General features: G+C 42.9%; 1 protein-coding gene across 1 annotated transcript; it reads left to right on the forward strand.

Annotated features, from left to right (window-relative positions):
* Nucleotides 1–892: 892 nt before the first annotated feature.
* On the forward strand, nt 893–19,499 carry hivep3a (HIVEP zinc finger 3a). The gene is made up of 9 exons (XM_063898693.1): nt 893–990; nt 5,110–9,236; nt 9,967–10,127; nt 12,982–13,128; nt 13,210–13,283; nt 14,318–14,628; nt 14,673–14,699; nt 17,088–17,621; nt 18,653–19,499. The coding sequence occupies exons 2-9, from the start codon at nt 5,460–5,462 to the stop codon at nt 18,809–18,811; spliced, it is 5,190 nt and encodes a 1,729-aa protein (XP_063754763.1). The 5' UTR covers nt 893–990; nt 5,110–5,459; the 3' UTR covers nt 18,812–19,499.
* Nucleotides 19,500–23,383: the final 3,884 nt, after the last annotated feature.

Here is a 23,383-nt window from a genome sequence, read left to right on the forward strand (position 1 = left end):
ATTTTCCAGAGCTTAAACACGGAGTAAATCCCTCTGACTTTTCTAACTTGGCCTGAAAATAAACCAAAACTAAAATGACTTGTTATCAATAATGTCCCGTTTCAGAAATATTCAATGACGGGATTATCGATGCATTAATGAGTTCATCACAGCTGGTGAAGGTGGTTCATTAAAGCTTTCAGATACATTTAAAAATCACAGTATTGGCGGCTCAAAATGAAACTGTATCTCCTTTAAAGATATTTGTGTTTCTTTATGTTCTTTAGTCAGTGCTGGTGTAAATATGTGGAGATTCTTATAAATGATATTTCTATTTGATCTAAACATTTCATTTACAGCTTTTGTAATGCTTGTAGTTACTCTGCTGTATTATTTGAAGGAGCATACATTTATTTTTAAGCTTTCCCACAATTTAGTTGCATGCACCTTGTCTGTAATAATGTTGAATTAGTTAGGAAAATAGAACAAATAGAAATAGTACTTAAGTACACTTGTTGAGTAACTGTACTTCGATCCATTGCACCACTTCCAATGCACCAGCACTAGCTCTCCACCTCTGCTTGAAAGTGAGACCTGAAAGGGGTTTGTGTTTTAAAAAAATATGGAGTAACTCCTCTCCCCTCCGCCCTCTTTTCCCGGTCAAATAAAAAAAGGAGAAGCCCTGCCCCTCCACCTCTCCCTGCTCTGCCAGCTGTGCAGCCCCACACCGCTGCCAAAAGAAACACAGCGCTGACGTCACCCCCCAAACAAGGAGCTGCTACTTCACTCTGACCTGAAAGAGAGATAGTAAAAAAGGTGGAGATAAACAGGGAGAGAGAGTCCCCTCCTCCTCCGTCCATTCATACGTATAATATCCTCAGATACCTGGTTATCAGCCCAGTGCACGTAGAGACTCCATTACCCCTCGTCACTCTCATTCATCCTTTTCTCTCTCCTTCCCGAAGCCAGTCATTCACAATCGGAGGACAGAACACCACCACCTGCTACCAGGTAACAAACAACCATCCTCCTCCTGTCATCTGCACACATTACGGAGTGTGTGTGAGAGTGACGTGTGTGTGTGTGTGTGTGTGTGTGTGTGTGTGTGTGTGTGTGAGAGAGTGACGTGATTTCAGGGGATTTTCTCCAGTCTTTGTTGTTGCTGCTGCAATCATGAAGCCTGTGAATGGTGGAGAAATGCATCGTGTGTGTGTGTGTGTGTGTGTGTGTGTGTGTGTGTGTGTGTGTGTGTGTGTGTGTGTGTGTGTGTGTGTGTGTGTGTGTGTGTGTGTGTGTGTGTGTGTGTGTGTGTGTGTGTGTGTGTGTGTGTGTGTGTGTGTGTGTGTGTGTGTGTGTGTGTGTGTGTGTGTGTGTGTGTGTGTGTGTGTGTGTGTGTGTGTGTGTGTGTGTGTGTAAGGTGCATATAGTGAGTTGTCTGTGGGCGAGTCTGTATTAAAGCTCAGATTGGTAGTGAATGAGCTCACTATGCTGTGCATCCAATGTCCTATGCTTGGCTTGTTGTGGAGCATACACACACACACACACACACACACACACCCCGAGGGCTCTCCTCTGTCCCCGGAGAGCGCCGCGATCAGGCTGCAGACGAAGCTGCTGCATTTATGACGTTTATTGTGCTGGAAACAAAACAGCAGAGGAGGGCATTTGTTGCTCGGTTCAGACGAGGTGGAGAAACAAGTTCAGATCATCAGGAAATGATTCATGAAACTCCTGCTCTTTTTGCGTCAACATCCTTAGGTATGAATGTGATTGTTGTAGCTTGGAGATATGTTTAGAAATCACTTGTTAAGAGGCTTATATTTACATATGCAGTCTCTACTTTAAAGAGTCCTCTCCTGCTGATGTTCAGGTGTATATCAGTATGTAGTGTCTCTACTTTAAAGAGTCCTCTCCTGCTGATGTTCAGGTGTATATCAGTATGTAGAGTCTCTACTTTAAAGAGTCCTCTCCTGCTGATGTTCAGGTGTATATCAGTATGTAGAGTCTCTACTTTAAAGAGTCCTCTCCTGCTGATGTTCAGGTGTATATCAGTATGTAGTGTCTCTACTTTAAAGAGTCCTCTCCTGCTGATGTTCAGGTGTATATCAGTATGTAGAGTCTCTACTTTAAAGAGTCCTCTCCTGCTGATGTTCAGGTGTATATCAGTATGTAGTGTCTCTACTTTAAAGAGTCCTCTCCTGCTGATGTTCAGGTGTATATCAGTATGTAGCGTCTCTACTTTAAAGAGTCCTCTCCTGCTGATGTTCAGGTGTATATCAGTATGTAGCAGTCTCTACTTTAAAGAGTCCTCTCCTGCTGATGTTCAGGTGTATATCAGTATGTAGTGTCTCTACTTTAAAGAGTCCTCTCCTGCTGATGTTCAGGTGTATATCAGTATGTAGCTTCTCTACTTTAAAGAGTCCTCTCCTGCTGATGTTCAGGTGTATATCAGTATGTAGAGTCTCTACTTTAAAGAGTCCTCTCCTGCTGATGTTCAGGTGTATATCAGTATGTAGTGTCTCTACTTTAAAGAGTCCTCTCCTGCTGATGTTCAGGTGTGTATCAGTATGTAGTGTCTCTACTTTAAAGAGTCCTCTCCTGCTGATGTTCAGGTGTATATCAGTATGTAGTGTCTCTACTTTAAAGAGTCCTCTCCTGCTGATGTTCAGGTGTGTATCAGTATGTAGAGTCTCTACTTTAAAGAGTCCTCTCCTGCTGATGTTCAGGTGTATATCAGGTGTATGTATGTAAATGCTGGATTTGTTTAGAAATGAAATAGCTTCCTCCTGCATTAAAAATAGAAATGTTCCAGTGTTCTTTGTTGTCCTCCGTGTTTGCACTTCCCTTTTGGTTTCCTCTGGTGAAGGAGTATCGGATTTAAGACTCCCAAAGTATTGATTTCTTATCCACAAAAAGCTGTAGCTTCGAGTAAGGAGGCACCTTCGCCTGCCTTCCTGCCTCCCTCTGTAGTGGGTGAGGATGCTGGGAGATAAATTTAGCCCTCCAGCTCTCCTTCCATCTGCTACCACATGGTTTAGGGCCGTTACCATAGGAACCACCACTGGGTGCCCATTAGTGTGAGAGGAGGAAATTGACAAGATTTTTAAAAAGCCATTTATACAAGACTCTGTTTCTGCGTGGCGGTGTGTGAATGGAAGAAGCGTTTCTATTAGAGAGTTGTTCTTTCTCTTTACTCGACTCGAGGTTTCAGTACCTGCTCACTCCGCAGGTTTCAGCTGAGGCCCACTCTGCGACTGCATCAGGAAACTGCTTTCATGTTGTGCCATTATGGACGGTAGCAGCCTGTTAGACGTTTGGGACGTCAACTTAAAGAGGCCTTATTCTGCTTTTTGGTGGTGTTCCCTCTCTATAGGTTTTGGTGCATGTAAATGGTCTGCAAAGGCTAAAATCCCAGTTTCTCCCAAAACGTCTCCTTTGGACTCCTTTCTTTACTTCAGGAACATAGTGACATCACCATGTAACACTCATTGAGACAATTGGGAAAATGTTTACTGGTTTTACAGGTAATAACGCATCGGAGGAGTACGTTCATTTTCTCATAGACTTCTACAAAAAGTTAGCAAGCAGTCGCCCCCTGCAGGCCATTAGAGAGAATGCGTTTGACACTATGGCATTATGGAAACCCGTAAATAGAACAATGTAAACGTAGAGGATAGAAAGAGCGCCTTGGAAAAGTTCACCTGGAAGAATCACAGAGGAATCGTGTGGAGAGTTTCCGTCTGGTTCCTCTGCACGATGAGAGGTGCAAATGAGCAGCCTTTAATTAACTCTGGATGTGTGACACGCTTGTGTAAATGAGATGCATTGCAGGATTTTTCAAAATGTAATTTAGGTGTTAGTTTTGCAAGTGCGGGGGCTCTGAATATCCCACAGTCCACAGTCTGAACTCTGAGGCAACATTTATCTGTGGGATGACTGAGTCCCTGCCTCTCCTCCAAAAGCTCTTAGTCCACTTACACTTCCTGTTGGACCTTCATTTAGTCTCACTGTGAGAGTTTTATTACCTCTGAATGGCCTTTTTTACAAAGTACAGATTGTTTTTTGGTTAATATTCGGCCAATACTACAATGTATTCTCCCCCCACAAGTAAAAGCAAAGATGGTTATCAACCTGCTATCAGTAATTTGGAGATAATCCAGCAGCTTCCACCAGAACGTGGGAGTAGAAACCAGCTGGTCAGTGCGTGGGATGCCTTGTTTACCGTTTCATTTTGCTGGCACTAAAAAAGCATTGGGAGATCTCTTCAATCTACACTCAGTCACCTCGTGTAATGCACTCAAAGCTAAAAGCAATCCCTCTCTGTTACTTAGGGAATCATTTAAAAATCATAGATAAAATGATTAACACGCTATGAAGAAGTGAGGCAGCCATCCACATGTGCTCCAATGTGGCAGGACTGCACTGTAGCGCCGTCTGATGATGGTTCATTTGAAGGAAGCATGATCTGATGCTAGGAAAGGCAACTTATCGGCAATAATTAGAGCATGCAGGGACACTGTTGCATGCTTCAGTCCCAGAGTTAATCTTGTGTTGTTTGTTAAGCAAGGAACACTTCATGCTAAGCAATTTCATAGAGACCCAAAAAACAAAGTCTCAAAAGCTATAAAAGTAGGTGTTCCTTTGTGAAAATGACAAACTCTTCATCTGTTGTTTTTAATCTGTTTTGGAGCATTGATTTTATTGGAGTGGGTTTGATATGTAAGGCCGTCTGACAGAGAAGCGTTTTGTTCCACTGTTTTTTTTGGATGAGTAATGCATGCTTGAGTACAAATCACTGAAGACCATGACAACGTCCCGTTACGCTGATATTGAAATGTTCCTGTCACAGTCGTTGGACACAGTGCCCCTCTCTTTGAATGTTAGCAGAATAATGGTTTTTATTTGCTTGCGTGCTGATGTATTTTTACACTGAAATATTACATAAGCTTATTCTAATTTGAAAGAATTCAGCGGCCGCCAGAAATCGGAAGCTGAACGCTATGACACATACAGGGATTATGTAATACATGACATATAAATACCTATATTTGGAAAGCAGAGGGTCAGAAGGTTATCTGTGTCTCAAGATTGCATGCGCTATTTTATATAATGAGTTGTTTGTTTTCACAGATCCTCCTGTTGAGAAGACAAGGAGAATTCATTCAGCTGAGTTAACTGTGTGGCGGCAAAGACAGGCTGAGTGCTTCATGATGGGATGCTTTAGGTCATCACTGCAAAGGACTTCCTCCACAGCGCACGATATATCACGGCTGCATTCCTTGATGCCGCCTTTCCACAACTAATGGCATCTTTAATGCAATACATTTAAAGCAAACTAAGTGATGAAGTCAGCTGAAGTGGATGTAAACTGATAGCGTTCACTCACTTTAAACCCATTATCCAGTTCATGATTTGGCTTGAACTCTGTGAGCTGGCACAGGCAGACGCAGCCCACGTGTCGACCTGAGGCCGTCCATTTTATGGAGGCCTTGCATAGTCGCCTGACGACTGGGGAGCAGTCCGGAGGTCAAGAACATTGTCAACCAGAGTCTCCTCCCCCGCAGCCTAAGTCTCCCCTGCAGCCTAAGTCTCCCCCACAGACCCGTCAACAACAGCAAACCGGCTCCCCGAAGCCCCATGGCCCGCTACCGCAACCCAAACAGTCCAGGCGACAGCATCCCGGACGCAAACGTCTCAGGAACCAGCGGCAGAGCGTCGACTCGGATACGGCACCAGAACAGAAACACGAGGCCACGAAAACAACCACAGCTTCTAGTCCATCACCGGGGTCACCTTCCTCAGCAGGAGGCCCCAGCGAGTCCAAACCAGACAGCCAGGAGGGCACCCCAAAACAAAAACGAGAGCGCAAGCCTCAGAGACCTGGCAAATATGTCTGCACATACTGTGGCCGTGCATGTGCAAAGCCAAGTGTCCTACAGAAGCATATTCGCTCCCACACAGGAGAAAGACCCTATCCCTGCGCCCCATGTGGCTTCTCTTTTAAGACCAAGAGTAACTTGTACAAACACCGTAAATCGCACACCCACAGGGTGAAGGCAGGTCTGACACTTGGGGAGCCGAGATCTTTAGAGGAACAGGTGACTGAGTCAGAAGATGAAACCAGGCAATTATCATCAGCATCCAGCCTTTTAGAAAGACGAGACAGCGTAGCTTCAATCAAGAGTCAGGAAACAGACAGGGCCAAAGATTACACAGGAGGAAATGATGACTCCTACGCAGTGAAGAAGAGACTGGCTCTGCGGCTAAGTAGAGGAAAGCATGGTCAACGAGACTCATCCGATGAAAAGAGCTCATCTCTAGTTTTAGGGAGTAAAGGCAGTACAGAGTCAGGATATTTCTCTCGCTCTGAAAGTACTGAGCAGTCACAAGACAGTCCGCCCAACACAAGTGCCAAAAGCTATGCAGAGATCATCCTCGGCAAGTATGGACGCCTGGGACACCTACAGAGGATGTCTCGGCACCATAATCAGCAGCCCTCTGGTCAGGAGGACAAAAGCATCCCATTCACAGTGCCCAAGAAGCAGGTCATTGACCATATCACCAAACTGATCACTATCAACGAGGCGGTGGTGGACACCAGTAAAATTGACAGTGTAAAACCCAGGAGATTCTCACTCTCCAGGAAGAACAGTTCAGAGTCTCAAAAGGGTTCAGCTCTGAAAGAGACACTTGTTCACAGTCCTAAAGTTGTAGACCTGGGCTACAAAGGGGGCTCCATAACCATGGGAGTTCCTTGTGAGAAATTTCATCATCCGACCCTAAATGTGGAGCAACCAGCTGGCCAAACGTCCTCCGCCCCTCTGTTGAGAAGTAACTCAATGCCATCTGCAGCTAGCTCATTTGACGCCTCCAGTGGCGGACTTAGTAAGTTCCGTCTAAGTCAGTCCTTTGATGAACGACAGCCGGCGTCCCGGCGTTATGGGATGCTAAGACGGCAGCCAGCTATTGAAATCCCACTTGGAGCCGAGTTAACAAAAGAGGAACGTGAGGTTTCTCATTCCCTTTTCCCTGACAGCATCACTACTGTGCCTGACCACAAGCTATGCCAACCGCAGCCGTATGAGTGTGAGGCCTGCGGCACCGGCTGCAAGGACTGGGAAGGTTATAAGAAACACAAGCAAAGCCTATGCCTAGCACATCATCCCAGAAACGAGGTGGTGATTAGTCAAACGGGGTGCTCACAGCTAAGTAACCATGCAGTCAGAGCAGGAGCTTCAGCGATGCGAAAGAGAAGGAAAGAAGAGAGTTTTGAATTCGATGATCCCTCTTCGCCGTCATTACCCTCTCCTGCGCTCCTGTCAGGAAAGTGTAAAGATGAAAGCAGTGTCGTTTATGAGAGTCCAAGAAGAGCTGCACTGCAAACCTGTTCAGTTATCCAACATACAAGTTCATTTGAAAAACAGGAGTCTCTGTGCAATGAGATCCAAGACCCTCATGAAGAATATCAACTGGTGCCTCAGAACGAACCGTCGACAAAACTAGCCACCCGAAAGCTGGTCCGCCAACACAGCGTGCTGGTTCCAGAAATACTGGTCACAGAGGATTCGAACATGAGCACAGCGTCCTCCACAGAGACAACATCCATAGCAAAACCTTCAGAGAAACCTGAGGAGTTTCAGTGGCCGCAGAGAAGCCCCTCTCTGGCCCAGCTGCCCATTGAAAAGCTTCCTCCAAAGAAGAAGCGCTTACGTCTAGCCGAGATTGCCCAATCCTCGGGGGAATCCAGCTTCGACTCCATATCCCTGCCTCACAGCCCGAGTCAGGACAGTAGTGCATCTTACGCATCGAGTCGATCCACCTCCTTCGAAGAGTCGAATAGACCCGACATGGAGATCATGGGATCAACCCCCCTGAGGAGATCAAGAGCTCCTCACATGTTGACGGTGCCTGGAGTGCATCAGCACCGAGAGATGAGGCGTTCAGCATCAGAGCAGGCGCCTCATGATCCCCAACAAAGTGTCCTCATGTCTGAGAACCGCAGTAAGTCCTTTGACTACAGTTGCCTCTCTCCTGAACGCTCTGCAGTGGGCTGGAGGGAAAGAAGGAAATGCCTCCTTATGAGACACACTGCTATCAGAGATCCAGATGAGGAGGAGGAAGAGCGGTGCACAATACAGAACCGTAGTCCTGAACGGCTCAGCTCTACAACAACTTCTAAAGCAAGTCCAGCGCCTGCATACAGGTCTCCCGCTTCCCCGTCATCAGGCGATCCAGCCCTGCGTAACCCAGTGAGATTACAATGCAAAGAGGTCTTCTCCCAGTGGAAACTAAGTCAAAATATTCAGTTAACCGGCAGCACAGAGCTCACATCTGTCGATCCTGTGAAAGAGGAGGTCTTGAACACCCACCCAGAGCAGCCCACACCTCCAGCACCACAACCATACCTTACACATGGCCCGTCAGGTGCAGCCAGAGCTCGATACCTCCCCATGTCCACAGGACTGAAGCTAGAGATTCCCCTTCTACACGAGGATTATTCAGAGGTTAGAGTTGCTCCGTCCGTGCCTCTTATATCTTCCAGTCTAGAATTAGTAAGGCCGGTCACATCCCCCGCTGTAGCAGTGCGTCTACAAACAGACACCCTCACCCTTGCATGTGCCATATACACCACCTATTCCCAATGCAGCCCCCCAAGACCCCCAGATGCTGTTGATTCGCACAATATAGGCATCCCTACAGCTGATTACAGAAACCACAGGTATGCAAGTACGGAGGTTCAGCTGTGGCCTGACGATGGCCTGAGGGTCTCGGGCTCAGGGGGAAACAAACGCATGCTTTCGCCTTCAAATAGCATGGAGCTCCCGCCTGAGTCCAAGCAGCAGCAGAAACGGGTCAAAGAAGAGGAAGAGGGGAAGGAGGTGGGAAGGGTTGACAAAGCATCAGTGGACACGTGCAATCAGGAACTCACAAATCAGACCTCCAGTGTTTACTCTCCCGTCACACATGTGGGAACATCCTCCCCCAGTCTGCAGTCCGGCACCTGTAATAGCTGGTGCTATTTGAACTACATTAAACCAAACCCTTCCCCTCTGGATGAACAGAAGCCCTCAGTGTATTCATCGTGGTCCACGAGCGGCTACGACCCCAACCCACCTGGCCTCTCCAGCAAGACGGCGCTCTCTCTGCTGCAGTGCAAGCAGAGGCTCAGCCCCTCCATCTACACCTCCTCCCCCATGACGGTCCGGACTACGGAGTCACTGGAGCCAGAGGACAACAAAAGACCATGCTCGACCGAGGTGAATATAATCAATGGTAAAAGTACCCTGATCTGTAGCTGAGTAAAGTAGAAGTACTCAGATCTTGTTCTTGAGTAAAGTAGAAGTACTCAGATCTTGTTCTTGAGTAAAGTAGAAGTACTCAGATCTTGTTCTTGAGTAAAGTAGAAGTACTCAGATCTTTAACTTGAGTAAAAGTAGAAGTACAGACCTTGTGCAGATTGGTCCATTTCAGTATAATATATATGATATGTTTTGATTATAAATCTAGTATTTATGTATCCAAAGGATTATCAGGGTTGGTAAAGGTGTAACTGAAGTCTGATTTAAGTGTTGATTGTATTTCTGTATCCTAATCCATATCTGTGAAGTTACTCAAGGTGAAGTAATGAATAAAGTAGAGTAAAAGTACAATAGGTGCCTCTGAATTGTCGTTGGGTAGAATACAAAGGAGCAGAACATTGAAATACTAAAGTAGAGTACAAGTACCTCAAAATTGTACTTGAGTAAATGTACTTGTCAGTACATTGACAAAAACTGTAATTATTCCATCATAACTCAAACTGAAGTTGAGCAGCAACTTCCCTCTTCCAACAGGTAACCCAACAAGGTGTTAAATGTTTGCTTCGTTACCCAGCACTCAGTTTTTGTTTGTTTTGAAATAAACGCTCAATGAGAATTCCCAATTTCTTTCTCCCTGGGCATGCTGGAGCAGAGTTGGTGAATTTGCCCATGTCTCTTTCGGGTGTAGGTGTACAACAGCCAGTCGTACCGCAGAGACCGAGAGGAAACGAGGCAGCAGTCAAACAGAAAAGAGGAGGAAGAGGGGAAGAACGAGGAGGAGGAGGAAGAGGAAGTACAGTCAGGCTCCAGAAGTCAACAACCTCCTGACGCCTGGATCTCTGACAGAGGGTGAGTGTGAGCTCATGAGACGCTTCAGGATTACTGTTGACATATGGTCTGTATTTACAGCATTGAATCCCTCGGCCAGTGTTGCGTCACGTATTGTGGTTTGTTGTGGAAACTGTTGTCTGTCCACCATGTTGGACGGGGCAGAGCGCTGGCTGTCTGCAGCGATAGAGCCGTCTGTTGAGCGGCTGAAGCCAGGAAACGACCTCTTCGCCTGCAGAGAATCATTTACACCAAATATAGCAGCCATTCACAGGGAGGGACAGCCATTCAACCCTACTTCCTGATGGAAAAAAGGAATATTTGTAAGTCGTTTTTGTGGTCGTTGATATCGAGAGAGGGACGTTTCAGTTCCTGGACTTGTCTTTAAGTGGACACCATGAGAAGGTGGGCAAGTGGTCTCGTCATAGCTTGAATGCCCCCAAACAGCATTTCAATGTTACAAATAAGGTAAAATGGGGTTGTATTTGGGGATGTTCTGGCCCTGACTAAGGCCTCTCAAGCTAAACCAGGTTTATTGGACTCATTGAGCTCCTGTAGAAGGTTCTGAGCAGTAAACTCCTGGCTCCCACTTTTTATTACCTCCACCAATGAGGTTATGTTTCCGGTTTGGTTTGTTTGTCAGCAGGATTACTGAAAAACCACCGGCCGGATTTTCATGAAAAATTGCTGGAAGGGTAAAGCATGGGCCAAAGAAGAACCCAATAAACGTCCACATTGGTTTTCACTTTCTGTGAACAGCAGGGAATCTGGACTTGGAGGAGGTCTGTGCTTCCTAAGAGCCCCGCTAGTTTTAAAGCCTTAATTTGTTGATCTCAGAGTCTCAGAAAAAGCTTTCTCAGATTAGCTTGAACCTTTTCACAAACACCCAATGTACACTAGCAAACCTACATCTGCTTAATGCTGTGACAGATAAAACCCTGGACCAATGCCGTGTTAAAACTGATTAACCAACATGTTCTCAGCACCCTAAAATAGAAAATAATGGACTATTGTGTCCCAGGATCAGAGTTTAGGATATGTATTAATGTATCAGGGGTAATATGAGTAAAGATTCAGAATGCAAACATGACAGGTGTGAATATCTGGACACAGTAATGTTATTTTCTTGACTTCTCAGATACATGTTAAAGCAGACCGGCTCGGTCCGTCAGATAAACACCGCTGCGACGCCGAGCGCTGCCATCTGTGACTCTCTCTTCTGGCTCCGGGAGTCTGTGAACAAATCCCTGCTGTGACTCATGTTGACGCTCCTCGCTGCCTTCCTATAGGAGTGAGTCATCCTCGCTCAGACAGACTGAGGAGGAGAGAGCAAACAGAGGCGGAGAGGGAGTTGTTGGGAAAAGGGGGAGTGCGAGGGCTAAAGCATATCCAGGCAGCAGCCTAACGATGAAACACATGAGCACATACTACAGTTTACAGAAGCAGGAATAAACTCTGAGCTGACAGACACACAGTTAATCTCACACACACTATTTTTTGAACATATAGGTTCACCTGCTGAATTAAAAACAGAGCAAATGAACCAAAGAAAGAGAAACCCATAAAGCAGATTCAGGCAGTAGGCGTATAGATTCACACTTAAAGTATTAGAGCAGAACAGCTGACAGAGGAGAGAGAACAGCTGATCCACTCAGAGAAAAAAGTGAGACATTTGAAGAGATTTTTAAGTTGGGGATTTGTAAATGAAAAAAAAGAGAATTTTTAGAAGCCAGAAATCAGAAAAATTGAAAATGAAAAACGGAAGTTAGAATTTTGCAAGAAAATCTGAATTTTAAAAAAAAGTTCAAATTCTTTAAGAAAATCTGACAACAGAAGTCATAATTAGAAATAAGGTAAAATAAAAGTCTTAGAGAAAATGTGCATTTTGAAAAAGAAATGAATTTTAAAAAAGAGAATTAAAAAAGCTAAGAATTTCAGAAATCTGAAAAAAAATCTGAATTTTGAAAAGTTATAACTTCGAGATTTCAGATCTTTAAAACAAAAAATCTAAATTAGACAAAAGTTAGAAAGCTGAATAAAGTGAGGCTTCTGTAGACAGTAATCTGACTGTTTTGTTTCCCTGCTACGTTATCCGGCTACATGTAGTCCATTAGTCCCCTGTCCTGTAAATGAGACTTAGGTCATACTGCATGAGTGGAGAACTTGTATTTGATATATACTTACTGAACTTGGTCCCCATTCACTTCAGTTCATTAGAAATTGTATTGGTTTTCGGAATTCTCGCTCCAATTCGACATTCCACTTGTAATCGTCACCATCCTTTGGAATGATGTCGTATAGAAGTGTGACAGGAGTCAGATTTTTCAACAGTTGCCTTTTTTTGTGTGTCCCGTGGCATTTAACCCATTACATACTGGATACTAAGAGGGACTGAGCGCCCCTAAATGAAGTGTTTCTCCTTCATTGAGACCGTAAGAGCCGCCCTGCGCCCAAAATGGAAGCAGAAACAGCCGATGATAATCAGAGCGATGTTTGTCGCAGGAATGTGTTTTTATTTTCGGTGTTTTTTATCCGCTTATTTGCAGCAGCTGGTCTCGGCCAGGGTTTCCCTCCCTCTCCGGACTGTTTGTGTTGGCCTTCCTGCAGCAAAAAGGCTCTTGAAGGCCACATCACAGGCTGTTTGGACTGCTGTGAGCTGTGATTGGGGGGGCGAGGGGGTGCTGGTTTTGGCTTATGAAAGCCCCTCTGTTGCAGCTGAAGTGGGAGCCCCTTCAGTGTACACGTGTGTGAGCTCAGTGTGTAGATAGCGTACTGGATAAACAGAGGCTGCTTACAGGTGCAGCTCCTGTTCTCCTATTGATTGAAAGGAGAGCATCATTGACATCTGACAGGAAACCTCTCTTTACTCCCGCAGATCAAACGAGAAGCATCCCCCCCTGCATGGTGCCAGTGGAGGGAAGAAGTGCCAAAGTGAGGACTGTGGATCCACCCTGCCAACCTTGCAGCCACGGCGTCACAGAGTCCCCATCGTACACCTGCCACCACTGTCTCAAAGCCAAAGGTAAGAGTCATTGTTTTCTAGCTTGTGATTTCTGGGTCCCGTGCATCCATCATAAGATCAGGATTTCTTGTACTTCACAGGAAGCAGCATCGAACCCCTGAGATCTGAGGCTCATGGAGAAGAAACCTGTCGCTATCAGGATGGCACACGCAAAGGTATGCTTTTTATGAGGTGGTTTTTTATACTTCTGTTGCTGTTTTGACACCTTTTCTGTTACTCCCATTACTGAAAGGAATCTGGTTTACTGCTGTAGCAGCGATTAAAAAAATACTGGAGTCTCGAGGAACTACGCATTTCACTTCATCCATTACATTTAGCTTTTTTAACCTGTTCCTAATTCAGTTATTTTAACCATTCAGCTGTTCCTCTGCTAACTACCTCAGACATTCAGCTGTTCCTCTGCTAACTACCTCAGACATTCAGCTGTTCCTTTGCTAACTACCTCAGACATTCAGCTGTTCCTCTGCTAACTACCTCAGACATTCAGCTGTTCCTCTGCTAACTACCTCAGACATTCAGCTGTTACTTTGCTAACTACCTCAGACATTCAGCTGTTCCTCTGCTAACTACCTCAGACATTCAGCTGTTCCTTTGCTAACTACCTCAGACATTCAGCTGTTCCTTTGCTAACTACCTCAGACATTCAGCTGTTCCTTTGCTAACTACCTCAGACATTCAGCTGTTCCTTTGCTAACTACCTCAGACATTCAGCTGTTCCTCTGCTAACTACCTCAGACATTCAGCTGTTCCTCTGCTAACTACCTCAGACATTCAGCTGTTCCTTTGCTAACTACCTCAGACATTCAGCTGTTCCTTTGCTAACTACCTCAGACATTCAGCTGTTCCTTTGCTAACTACCTCGGACATTCAGCTGTTCCTTTGCTAACTACCTCAGACATTCAGCTGTTCCTTTCAGGTTTCATTTCTCTCCTCGATGCTAAACATGTTCATAAACTTACCCGTTGTGTTCAGGTTAGTTTGTGTTTACTTGTACATGTTTTCAAATGAATTGATCTACTATTGTTTTTAAGGATCCCCTGTAAAAGAACCCTAGAATCAGAGCAGTTATCCGATATCAGCTTGGTTAACTTCCTACTGAGTTGTTAGTGCACAATAAGAGGTGGTAGGGTAGGAAAAATGGAGAGGGAAAAACTAAACGTGTTAAATTGGACTTGTTTTTCTGCCCTAGGAGTCTGTGAAGAACGTCCCCTTGCCTCTGATGAGGATAACAAAAACACCCTCCCTCCCCCTGCCTCCTCTGAGGGAGATAAACCTCACCCAGGAGGTCAGCAGACCCAACAGAAGGACTCCCCCCGGAGGAGCTCGGCCTCCACCATGAGGGCCGCCTTCGCCCGCAGACGATTGGACGCCTCGGCATCGACGTCCTCCGGAGACTCTCCGAGAACTCAGCCCCGACAGAGGGAGACGTCTCCACCTCAGAGCCCTCCTCCTCCCCCGTCCTCCCCCCCTCTACATCCAGTTGTCATGTCTCCATCTCTACTTTTTCTCCCCTAACAGTCCAGTGTCACACCCGTCTCCCCCAGAGAGACCGGCCGTCTGCAGCGAGACAGGTGAGGCACTTTAAAAATAAGGAGTTGAGTTGAGGAAAAAAAACCCTGGGCTTCCCCGCCATCGACTGCTCTTTGGTAATAACGAGGAGAAAGGCCGTTCATCATTTAGAGAAATTAGGATGTCGATTTATCTTTAAAGTAACACACTCTGAGAAGCAGCGTCGAACTACAACCATTTAGATATTATTTAAACCCAAATTACAAACATTCATCGATCGTCAATATTTAAATATACTTTTGGCTTCAAATCTAAGGATCGTCCAACGATAGAACATCCAATATACCTACAGTACGACATTTAAAAAGTAGAAGTACTCAGGTCTTGTACTTGAGTAAAGTAGAAGTACTCAGGTCTTGTACTTGAGTAAAGTAGAAGTACTCAGGTCTTGTACTTGAGTAAAGTAGAAGTACTCAGGTCTTGTACTTGAGTAAAGTAGAAGTACTCAGGTCTTGTACTTGAGTAAAGTAGAAGTACTCAGGTCTTGTACTTGAGTAAAGTAGAAGTATTCAGGTCTTGTACTTGAGTAAAGTAGAAGTACTCAGGTCTTGTACTTGAGTAAAGTAGAAGTACTCAGGTCTTGTACTTGAGTAAAGTAGAAGTACTCAGGTCTTGTACTTGAGTAAAGTAGAAGTACTAAGGTCTTGTACTTGAGTAAAGTAGAAGTACTCAGATCTTGTACTTGAGTAAAAGTAGAAGTACTCAGATCTTGTACTTGAGTAAAAGTAGAAGTACTCAGATCTTGTACTTGAGTTGGTAGAAGTACTCAGATCTTGTACTTGAGTAAAGTAGAAGTACCAGAGTGTAGGAATACTCTGTCACAGTTAAAGTATTCTAAATGTTCCTCCAGTGAAAGTAGAAAGTACTCTCCTCTAAATGTACTTAAAGTAGCGACAGTAAAAGTAGTCATTGTCTGATTGGTCCATTTCAGAATAATATCTCTGATATGTTTTATAATGATTGATCATTAAAGTGTTCTCAGAGCTGGTAAAGGTGCAGCTAGTTTGAATGGCTTTGTATACTGCAGGGTAGCTGCTGGATTTACTGCAGGTGAACTACAGTCTGATTTAAGGGGGATTATATTTACCATTATTCATCCTAATCTGCCTAGCAACTAAAGGTATTAAATACAGGTAGTGGAGTAAAAGTACACAGTAGCATAGAATTGAGTAAATGTACTTTACACCTCTGTGTACAAACCCCAGATGGAGTGACTCAACACCTTCTGCATTATATCGTCAGATTTCTTCTTATTGCTTTAATTATTGTTTTTTCTCTAACTCTGAACCTGTTTTAGTCGTGTGTATAATTAACACTCGGTCAGAGCGTGGCTTTTGTTCAAACCGCCGTCGTTTCGCTCCCCTCTCTGTTAGTTTAGTTTTAAATCCAGCGGCTCTTGGCTCACAAAGATAATCTTGTGTGGCTCGGGGAGTCAACACCTAGAACAAATATAGATAGGCCGGTACCTACGAGGGTTATTTTAAAAAAATGCACATTTATTGCAAAAGGAAGGAAAAGGCAAATCTCTCCTGGTTTTATATATATCGCTCGGACCCGGCCTGCAGCTCCTTTAAATAACACGCAGAGCTCCCAAATAGACGCAACATGTTGTCCCTGGGCAGCCGCTGATAAAACCAGGAGCAGGCCGTGTGTTAAAAACCAAAGATGGGAGCCACATGTCAAACACCCAGGCAGAACATCTCACCTCTCCCTGATGTACTAATAAGAAACTACTCCAGACGCGTGGTTGTGTTTCGGTGTGACCTCACCACTTCCTCCCACACTGATATAGGTCTCAGAGGAGAGGGTTTTCACATCTGCAAACACACCTGTGAGCGGGGTGTGTGTGGTGAGGGGAGGCATTTATATACACCTAAATATTTGGTGGGTACATATATGTGAATGCAGTATATGTTTACCTGCATGTGTTTATATTGATTCAAATATAGATTATTTTAATGCACATGTTTGCTGTTGTGAAAAGGACTAATCATATTATTTTATAGCCAAAAGACATCCCTGTTATGTTGGAAAGCGTGCTAACACCGGATAGGAGCGTTGCATTTGAATTACATTGAGACATTTGAATGAACCTGGATGAAAACAGGAGTGATTTTAGAACTCAAGGGTCAAAAATCGACAAAACGAAAAGGTTATTTTGGATAAATTCTCCGTGCAAAACTTTCTTCTCACCTGTTTTGTAGATTTAATCAACAGTGAAGGAACTCAGAAGTATTTTTCTGGCAGTTTTTTAAATTTTTGACTATTTTATTTAGTTGGAAAATAAGGAATAAGATTTCAAAAGTCCTTTATTTATTATATATATATACATATACTGATTAGGCTAACAAACAGTCAAATAAATACACATCTGTGGTAAAAATCAGTAGCAGGTTTATAAAGTACACACATGTAAACTAAAAACCTGCTTAGTTTACATCAGATTTGGATGCTGCCTTGTTTCTGAAACATTGAGGTTTTTGTCATCCTGTTTCCTTCAGTCTCTGGATGAGGTTGGTCTGACCCACATCCCCCCACATCCCACTCGACCCCGGGGGGCCCACAACCTCCTGAGTCACCTCCCCCTGCACTCCCAGCAGCCCAGCCGGACCCCCAGCCCCCTGATCCCCATCGGGGGGATCCACATGATCCAGCCCCGGTCCACGCTGCCCCTCTACAGCCTGGTGAGCAGACCCACAACGGGGGGACCGCTGACGTCCTGGAGGCTGGGCGACGCAGCTCCGAAGGCGGGGTTTCCTCTGCTGCAGCGCCAGGAGACTCTGGAAGAAACGCCCCGAGACCCTGAGGTGTTAGTGGGAGTACACAGAGACACTCGAGGAGGCCTTCAACAACCGTCCAGTCCAGGGGAAGAGGCGAGGCATCCGGACGTCGATACGGAAAGACAAGCTGTGTTGAAGAAGACTTGAAACGAAAGAGTGAGAGCTTAAACTCTGAACGTAAACTTACTGAGGTAATACATCAGCTTAGAAGGAGTCTCATTTTTTCATAGACTTCTATACAACTTGCTCTGCTTGATGATTGACTTTTGAGGGGACTATAGTTTACAACATGAACAGTGTGCTGAATTTAAAATATGTTTACTGGGGTAATAAATCAAGTGAGAAGTAGGTTATTTTCTCATAGACTTCCACACAATCAGACTTGCTCTGCTCACTCCGCTTTATTGTCTGTGAATAACGGGACTGTAATTTACAAAGTGAACATTGTGCTGTTCCAAAGAAGACTTGAAGCTAGTGATTGAGAGCTTAAACTCAGCAGGAAAATGTTTACCGAGGTAATTAATCAAGAGAGAGGTAGGGTCATTTTTTCATAGACTTCGATACAATCACACTTGCTTAGTTAACGCTTCCCTTTTTGTCTATTATTTACTAAATGCTCATTGTGCTGCGTTGAAGAACACTTGCAGTTAGCGACTCAAGCCTTAAATTCATCAGGCAAATGTTAGAAGTAGGGTCTTTTTTATCATAGACTTCCATTCAATCAGACCTCTTTGTGCCACCGGAGGAGTCGCCCCCTGCTGGACGTTAGAGAGAATGCAGATTTAACATTGACGTCTCGTGCGGATTTCTTATTTCTGAACTGTGAACATCTACCCGTTTAAGGTCATGTCAAATTAACGTCACATATTACCTTGGGATACAACATTAGAGCTTTTAAAAGACCCCAAATTATAAGGAAATAAGTTGGATTCACTTTAATACACCTGAGTACTACAGATATAATATAAGCATAGACAAAAAGACTCTCTTGCTATGAAATAGATCACCTCAAATCACCTAAAGGGGCAGAAATGGACAGTTTGTTGCAGGTTTAGCACCTAATAATGTTCTTTGTGACTTACTGCTTTAGTATTTGGTTATTTTTATTGCTTTTCTTTATATTAATGCCACTACTCATGCCCTTTGTCCTCTCCTGCAGCCTCAGGAAACTCTAAAAGAGACGTCGGCAAGCAGCGAGACCCAAAACACCGTCGAGAGCCGGGACAGAGACCGAAGAACCGGATGTGGACAAACATGTTGCAGAGAGACCCGTTTACCCCGAGAAACCCCCCAAAGGCCAAAAAGAGACTCCTTCCTCCGAGACACAACTCTGAAAGGAGGCGGAGTCTAAAAAGGGACAGTGCAAAAAGCCTGGTGTTAAAAAGAGAAAGCACTTGAGCACCGCTTCTGAATGACGCTGTTATGTAATTATATGAATAGTATATATAGACACTACGGTAGATATGCAGTACGTTTTGTATATCTTTTTTTACCCTCTGGTTTGATGTCATCGGTGTTAATTTATTTACGTGCTATTATGCAAATTCTGTACTATATGCAAAAGCAGCTGGAATGAAAATAGAAGTTTGAATCTGTTTTTTCTTATTAACCCGTTATAGCAGCTCGGATATACTACTGCTGTGTACATGTACTGTATTACCAAAATGGATATAAGAAGGTACTACACATATTTATTCACCCGACCAGTATTTTGAAGTGCAATTTATGTGGAGATTGTGGTTTGAAACGTCATTCTTTAAGGCTGTGATGATTCTTCTTATTATTATTTGTCAGTTTTTGTTTGTTTGTTGTTGTCTTTGTGTTTTAAAGAAGCAGGGTTTACGATCACCTCCTTTTTCTAACGTCAGATCAGATCAAGCACTGAAAAATAATTTGATATCCCAAAAGGACGACCTGTTTTCACGTACACGGTAGCTACGGTGCACTTCTTTTCATAAACAGATTACATGTATTTTTGTGTTGTTGCTTTTATAAATGATGCAATCGCTCCGTCATTTTCATGTTTACCATTAAACTTCTCATTTTTACAGATTTATATGAAAACTGGGTTGCGTGTGTGTGGTTCTTCAGTTGGGTGTTGCTCTCAGGCTTTGAATGAAGTGAAGATCTCTGCACTTTCTTTAGGGTTTTTGCACTTTCATTATATTTGACTGACACTTTTATCCAGAGCGATTTACAATAAGTGCAATAAACGTCGAGAATGAAACTCCGAACAACAAGCAAAGGTCAGATGTATTCACTGCAAGCAGGTCCTACCACTATAAGAGCTGGTGGTTTGATACAAGGCCTAAGCGAACGCCATGAACTGCTTTTTATTACATTTTTGCGAGGATTTAATTGCAGGATCGGGTTGTAGCAGCGATGTTAGACAGTTGTAAACCAGGGTCAGGTCAAATGTAATGTTTTGAAATCAGAAGTACTTTATTTATTCCAAACTGGGAAATGTTTGCGTTGCAGCAGCAAAACCCAAAGAGAAGCAAAACAAATAATAAGAACTAAAACAAATAAAGTGAAAATGAAATATACAAATGTACAAAAAGGCAATAATAATAAAGTGTAGAAGTACAAATCAATACAAATCAATACAAATCAATACAAATCAATACAAATCAATGGCTCATGAAGGGTATGAAAATCACATTTAGCCATTTTTAACAATTTATTCAAATGAATGGCATTTTCTTTATGGGGTTCAAAGCTTTTTAAAATAACTTTTAAATTCAATAAATAAATAAAAAAATCAAGTACAAATCCCAAAAAGTATTTTCAGCCAAATTCTCTGTGAGAATCCCAAACTGTAAATCTTTACTAAAAATTCAGACTTTTTTCTAAAATTACTGATATTCTGACTTTTGTGAAAATCTCAAAATTCTGACATTTTTCTGAAATGTGATTTACAATAAGTGCAATAAACGTCGAGAATGAAACTCCGAACAACAAGCAAAGGTCAGATTAATTTGAACTTCTTGATAGTTTCATTACCTGTCTTCACTCCAGATGAGCATTTCTCCTCTCCTGCAGCCTCTGCATGTAACCACTAGGTGGCAGCAGAAATCCACTGAAAGTCCACAGATCACACACACACACACACACACACACACACACACACGCACGCACACACACACACACGCACACGCACACGCACACACACACACAGCAGGAGACTCCAGATAGAGGACGCTTTATTTTGAGTCAGCTGTGATAGAAACTATGGGATGTTTGATTGTTCTTTAATTGTTCCTCCTATGACAATAAACTGCCCCTGTTGCCGGGCAGACTCCACAGCAACCAGAACAACAAAACACCATAAATAGGATTACATGATTATTTATTAACTCATAATGAGACATTTACACGGGAGGAGAGCTGTGATAAGGTTCACTGGAAGAGGAGAGCCCAGCAAGATGATTAAAGCATTATGGGATGTATTCCTCTGAAGAGAAACCTGTTGTAGAACAGGATTACCATCACTGAGGGAAACCAGATGGAGATTGTGGATCAGCAGGAACAGAGAAGTTGTAAAATAAATGCAAATATAGAAATATTATGAACTATTATGAATATTGAAGTTCTAAGTAGAAGAATACACATAGAAAAAGGAATAGGATCAAAAAATGTTCACCAGAATGTACATCCTGTCGAAAAAATGAGAAAAAGTCATAGTTTAGTACGTCCAAAATGAACAGAAACAACAACAGAGTATAACGAACACAATTCATAGGATAGTACGTTGAAAAGGACTTTCCTTTCAATATACTATAACTACAGTTACTTTTTACCGCCATACCGTGCTCTGACTTTCTGCAAACTACTGTAAAAAATTACATTATAGTATGTCAACAAAGAAATACATAAGAAATAGAGACATAAGAAATACAGACTTAATAAATACAGACTTAATAAATACAGACTTAATAAATACAGACTTAATAAATACAGACTTAATAAATACAGACTTAATAAATACAGACTTAATAAATAGAGACATAATAAATAGAGACTTAATAAATACAGACTTAATAAATACAGACTTAATAAATACAGACTTAATAAATACAGACTTAATAAATAGAGACATAAGAAATAGAGACATAATAAATAGAGACTTAATAAATACAGACTTAATAAATACAGACATAATAAATAGAGACTTAATAAATACAGACTTAATAAATACAGACTTAATAAATAGAGACTTAATAAATACAGACTTAATAAATACAGACTTAATAAATACAGACTTAATAAATACAGACTTAATAAATACAGACTTAATAGAGACATAATAAATAGAGACACAATAAATAGAGACTTAATAAATAGAGACACAATAAATAGAGACTTAATAAATACAGACTTAATAAATACAGACATAATAAATAGAGACTTAATAAATAGAGACTTAAGAAATACAGACTTAATAGAGACTTAATAAATAGAGACATAATAAATAGAGACATAATAAAAATAGATGCCTTTACTCTTTACTTTTATTTTGTTTTTGTTTTACCATAAATGGTTTCAAGTCTTGGATGGAAACTCTGGCAATGGTTGAGGAGTCAGAACTGCAGCAGAGTAGTGTGTAAAAAAGAGACCTCTAAATAAAGTCATTCATAGAATTCAAGAAACATTGAAAAACATCAAGGTCATTTTGCCGTTCATGCAACCATTTGTTCACATTGACCTCAGCACCTGTTTTTCCAATGTGTCCAGACTATGTGTTTGTGTGTCACCCCCCCCCCCCACCCCTGTGCTGCTTGACGCTGCCTCCTCACATTCCTGCCGCCCGCAGCAGGAAGAGGAAACAGATAGATGTTCCTTTACATCACGGCGGCACAGTCCTCCTTCGATGCCTAATCTGGAGAAAGATGGAGGTCAACGGGGCTTCCTCACTCAAATATTGTCTTTAGATTACTTATCTTTTTCCTCGTCACTTTGATAAATGCCACCACCCTGCAGTGCCGCATCCTTCTGGTATTTCCCCCCCAACACTTAACTCTAAGAAACTACGACCACACACACTCACAACACGCACTGACACACACCTAAAGCTGTCAGTGTTGTTATTTCCGTTTGCTGTTGGTGTTTCTTTCCATTTGCTGCCTTCCTGCCGGAGTTCTGAAGTGTATTTATTAATTTCATACGCTTTTATAATTATTCAATAAGAATGTTTGTGTATTTATTTATTAAATTACTTTTCATCAATTAACTAATAAATTGCTGAGTTTGATATCTTGAATTAAATGGCTTTTCTTCAGTTTATTTTAAAACAAATACACATAATTATCTGAATGTTTTAAATGTGCATTAATTCTGTCTTTGCTCTTCCTCTTTTTTAAAGTTAGATTTATTGTCATATTTATGTTCACTTGTGGAATTTAAATAGCAGATAAGAGGCAGGAACACCTCGCATGACAGATGTAACTATTATGACTGTATGGAAGGCCAGGCTGTGGTCTACTTCAGGATGTCAGTGTGTGTGTGTGTGTGTGTGTGTGTGTGTGTGTGTGTGTGTGTGTGTGTGTGTGTGTGTGTGTGTGTGTGTGTGTTACAGAAAGCTGATGTGGCAGCTGGCTGCGTATCTCTCTATGAAGGTCAGAGCACGTTACACACAGAGATACTGTTTGTGTGACAGTAAAGACGGTGCCCTGACCTCACTTTCCTGCAGGGGTGTGTGTGTGTGTGTGTGTGTGTGTGTGTGTGTGTGTGTGTGTGTGTGTGTGTATGTGCTCTGACAGCTTTCCCCAACTTCATCCTCTTCATATCAGCTGCACATGCAGGCCTCGCTCTGCTTCTGCTGCTCATCCTGCAGCCTCTGGAAAAACACAGAATGGAAACATGAAGCACGTCTCCTCACACAACCTCCGTTCTCTGACACCGTACTG

The sequence above is a fragment of the Eleginops maclovinus genome, chromosome 13 (genome assembly GCF_036324505.1).
Source record: "Eleginops maclovinus isolate JMC-PN-2008 ecotype Puerto Natales chromosome 13, JC_Emac_rtc_rv5, whole genome shotgun sequence".
In the NCBI taxonomy this organism is placed as follows: Eukaryota; Metazoa; Chordata; class Actinopteri; order Perciformes; family Eleginopidae; genus Eleginops; species Eleginops maclovinus.

Coding starts and splice junctions, on each gene's coding strand:
- hivep3a (XM_063898693.1), top strand. CDS start 5,460: ATGGAGGCCTTGCATAGTCGCCTGACGACTGGGGAGCAGTCCGGAGGT. Junction 10,128..12,981: donor GCCTGGATCTCTGACAGAGG/GTGAGTGTGAGC, acceptor TTACTCCCGCAG/ATCAAACGAGAAGCATCCCC. Junction 17,622..18,652: donor AAGCTGTGTTGAAGAAGACT/TGAAACGAAAGA, acceptor AGGAAACTCTAA/AAGAGACGTCGGCAAGCAGC.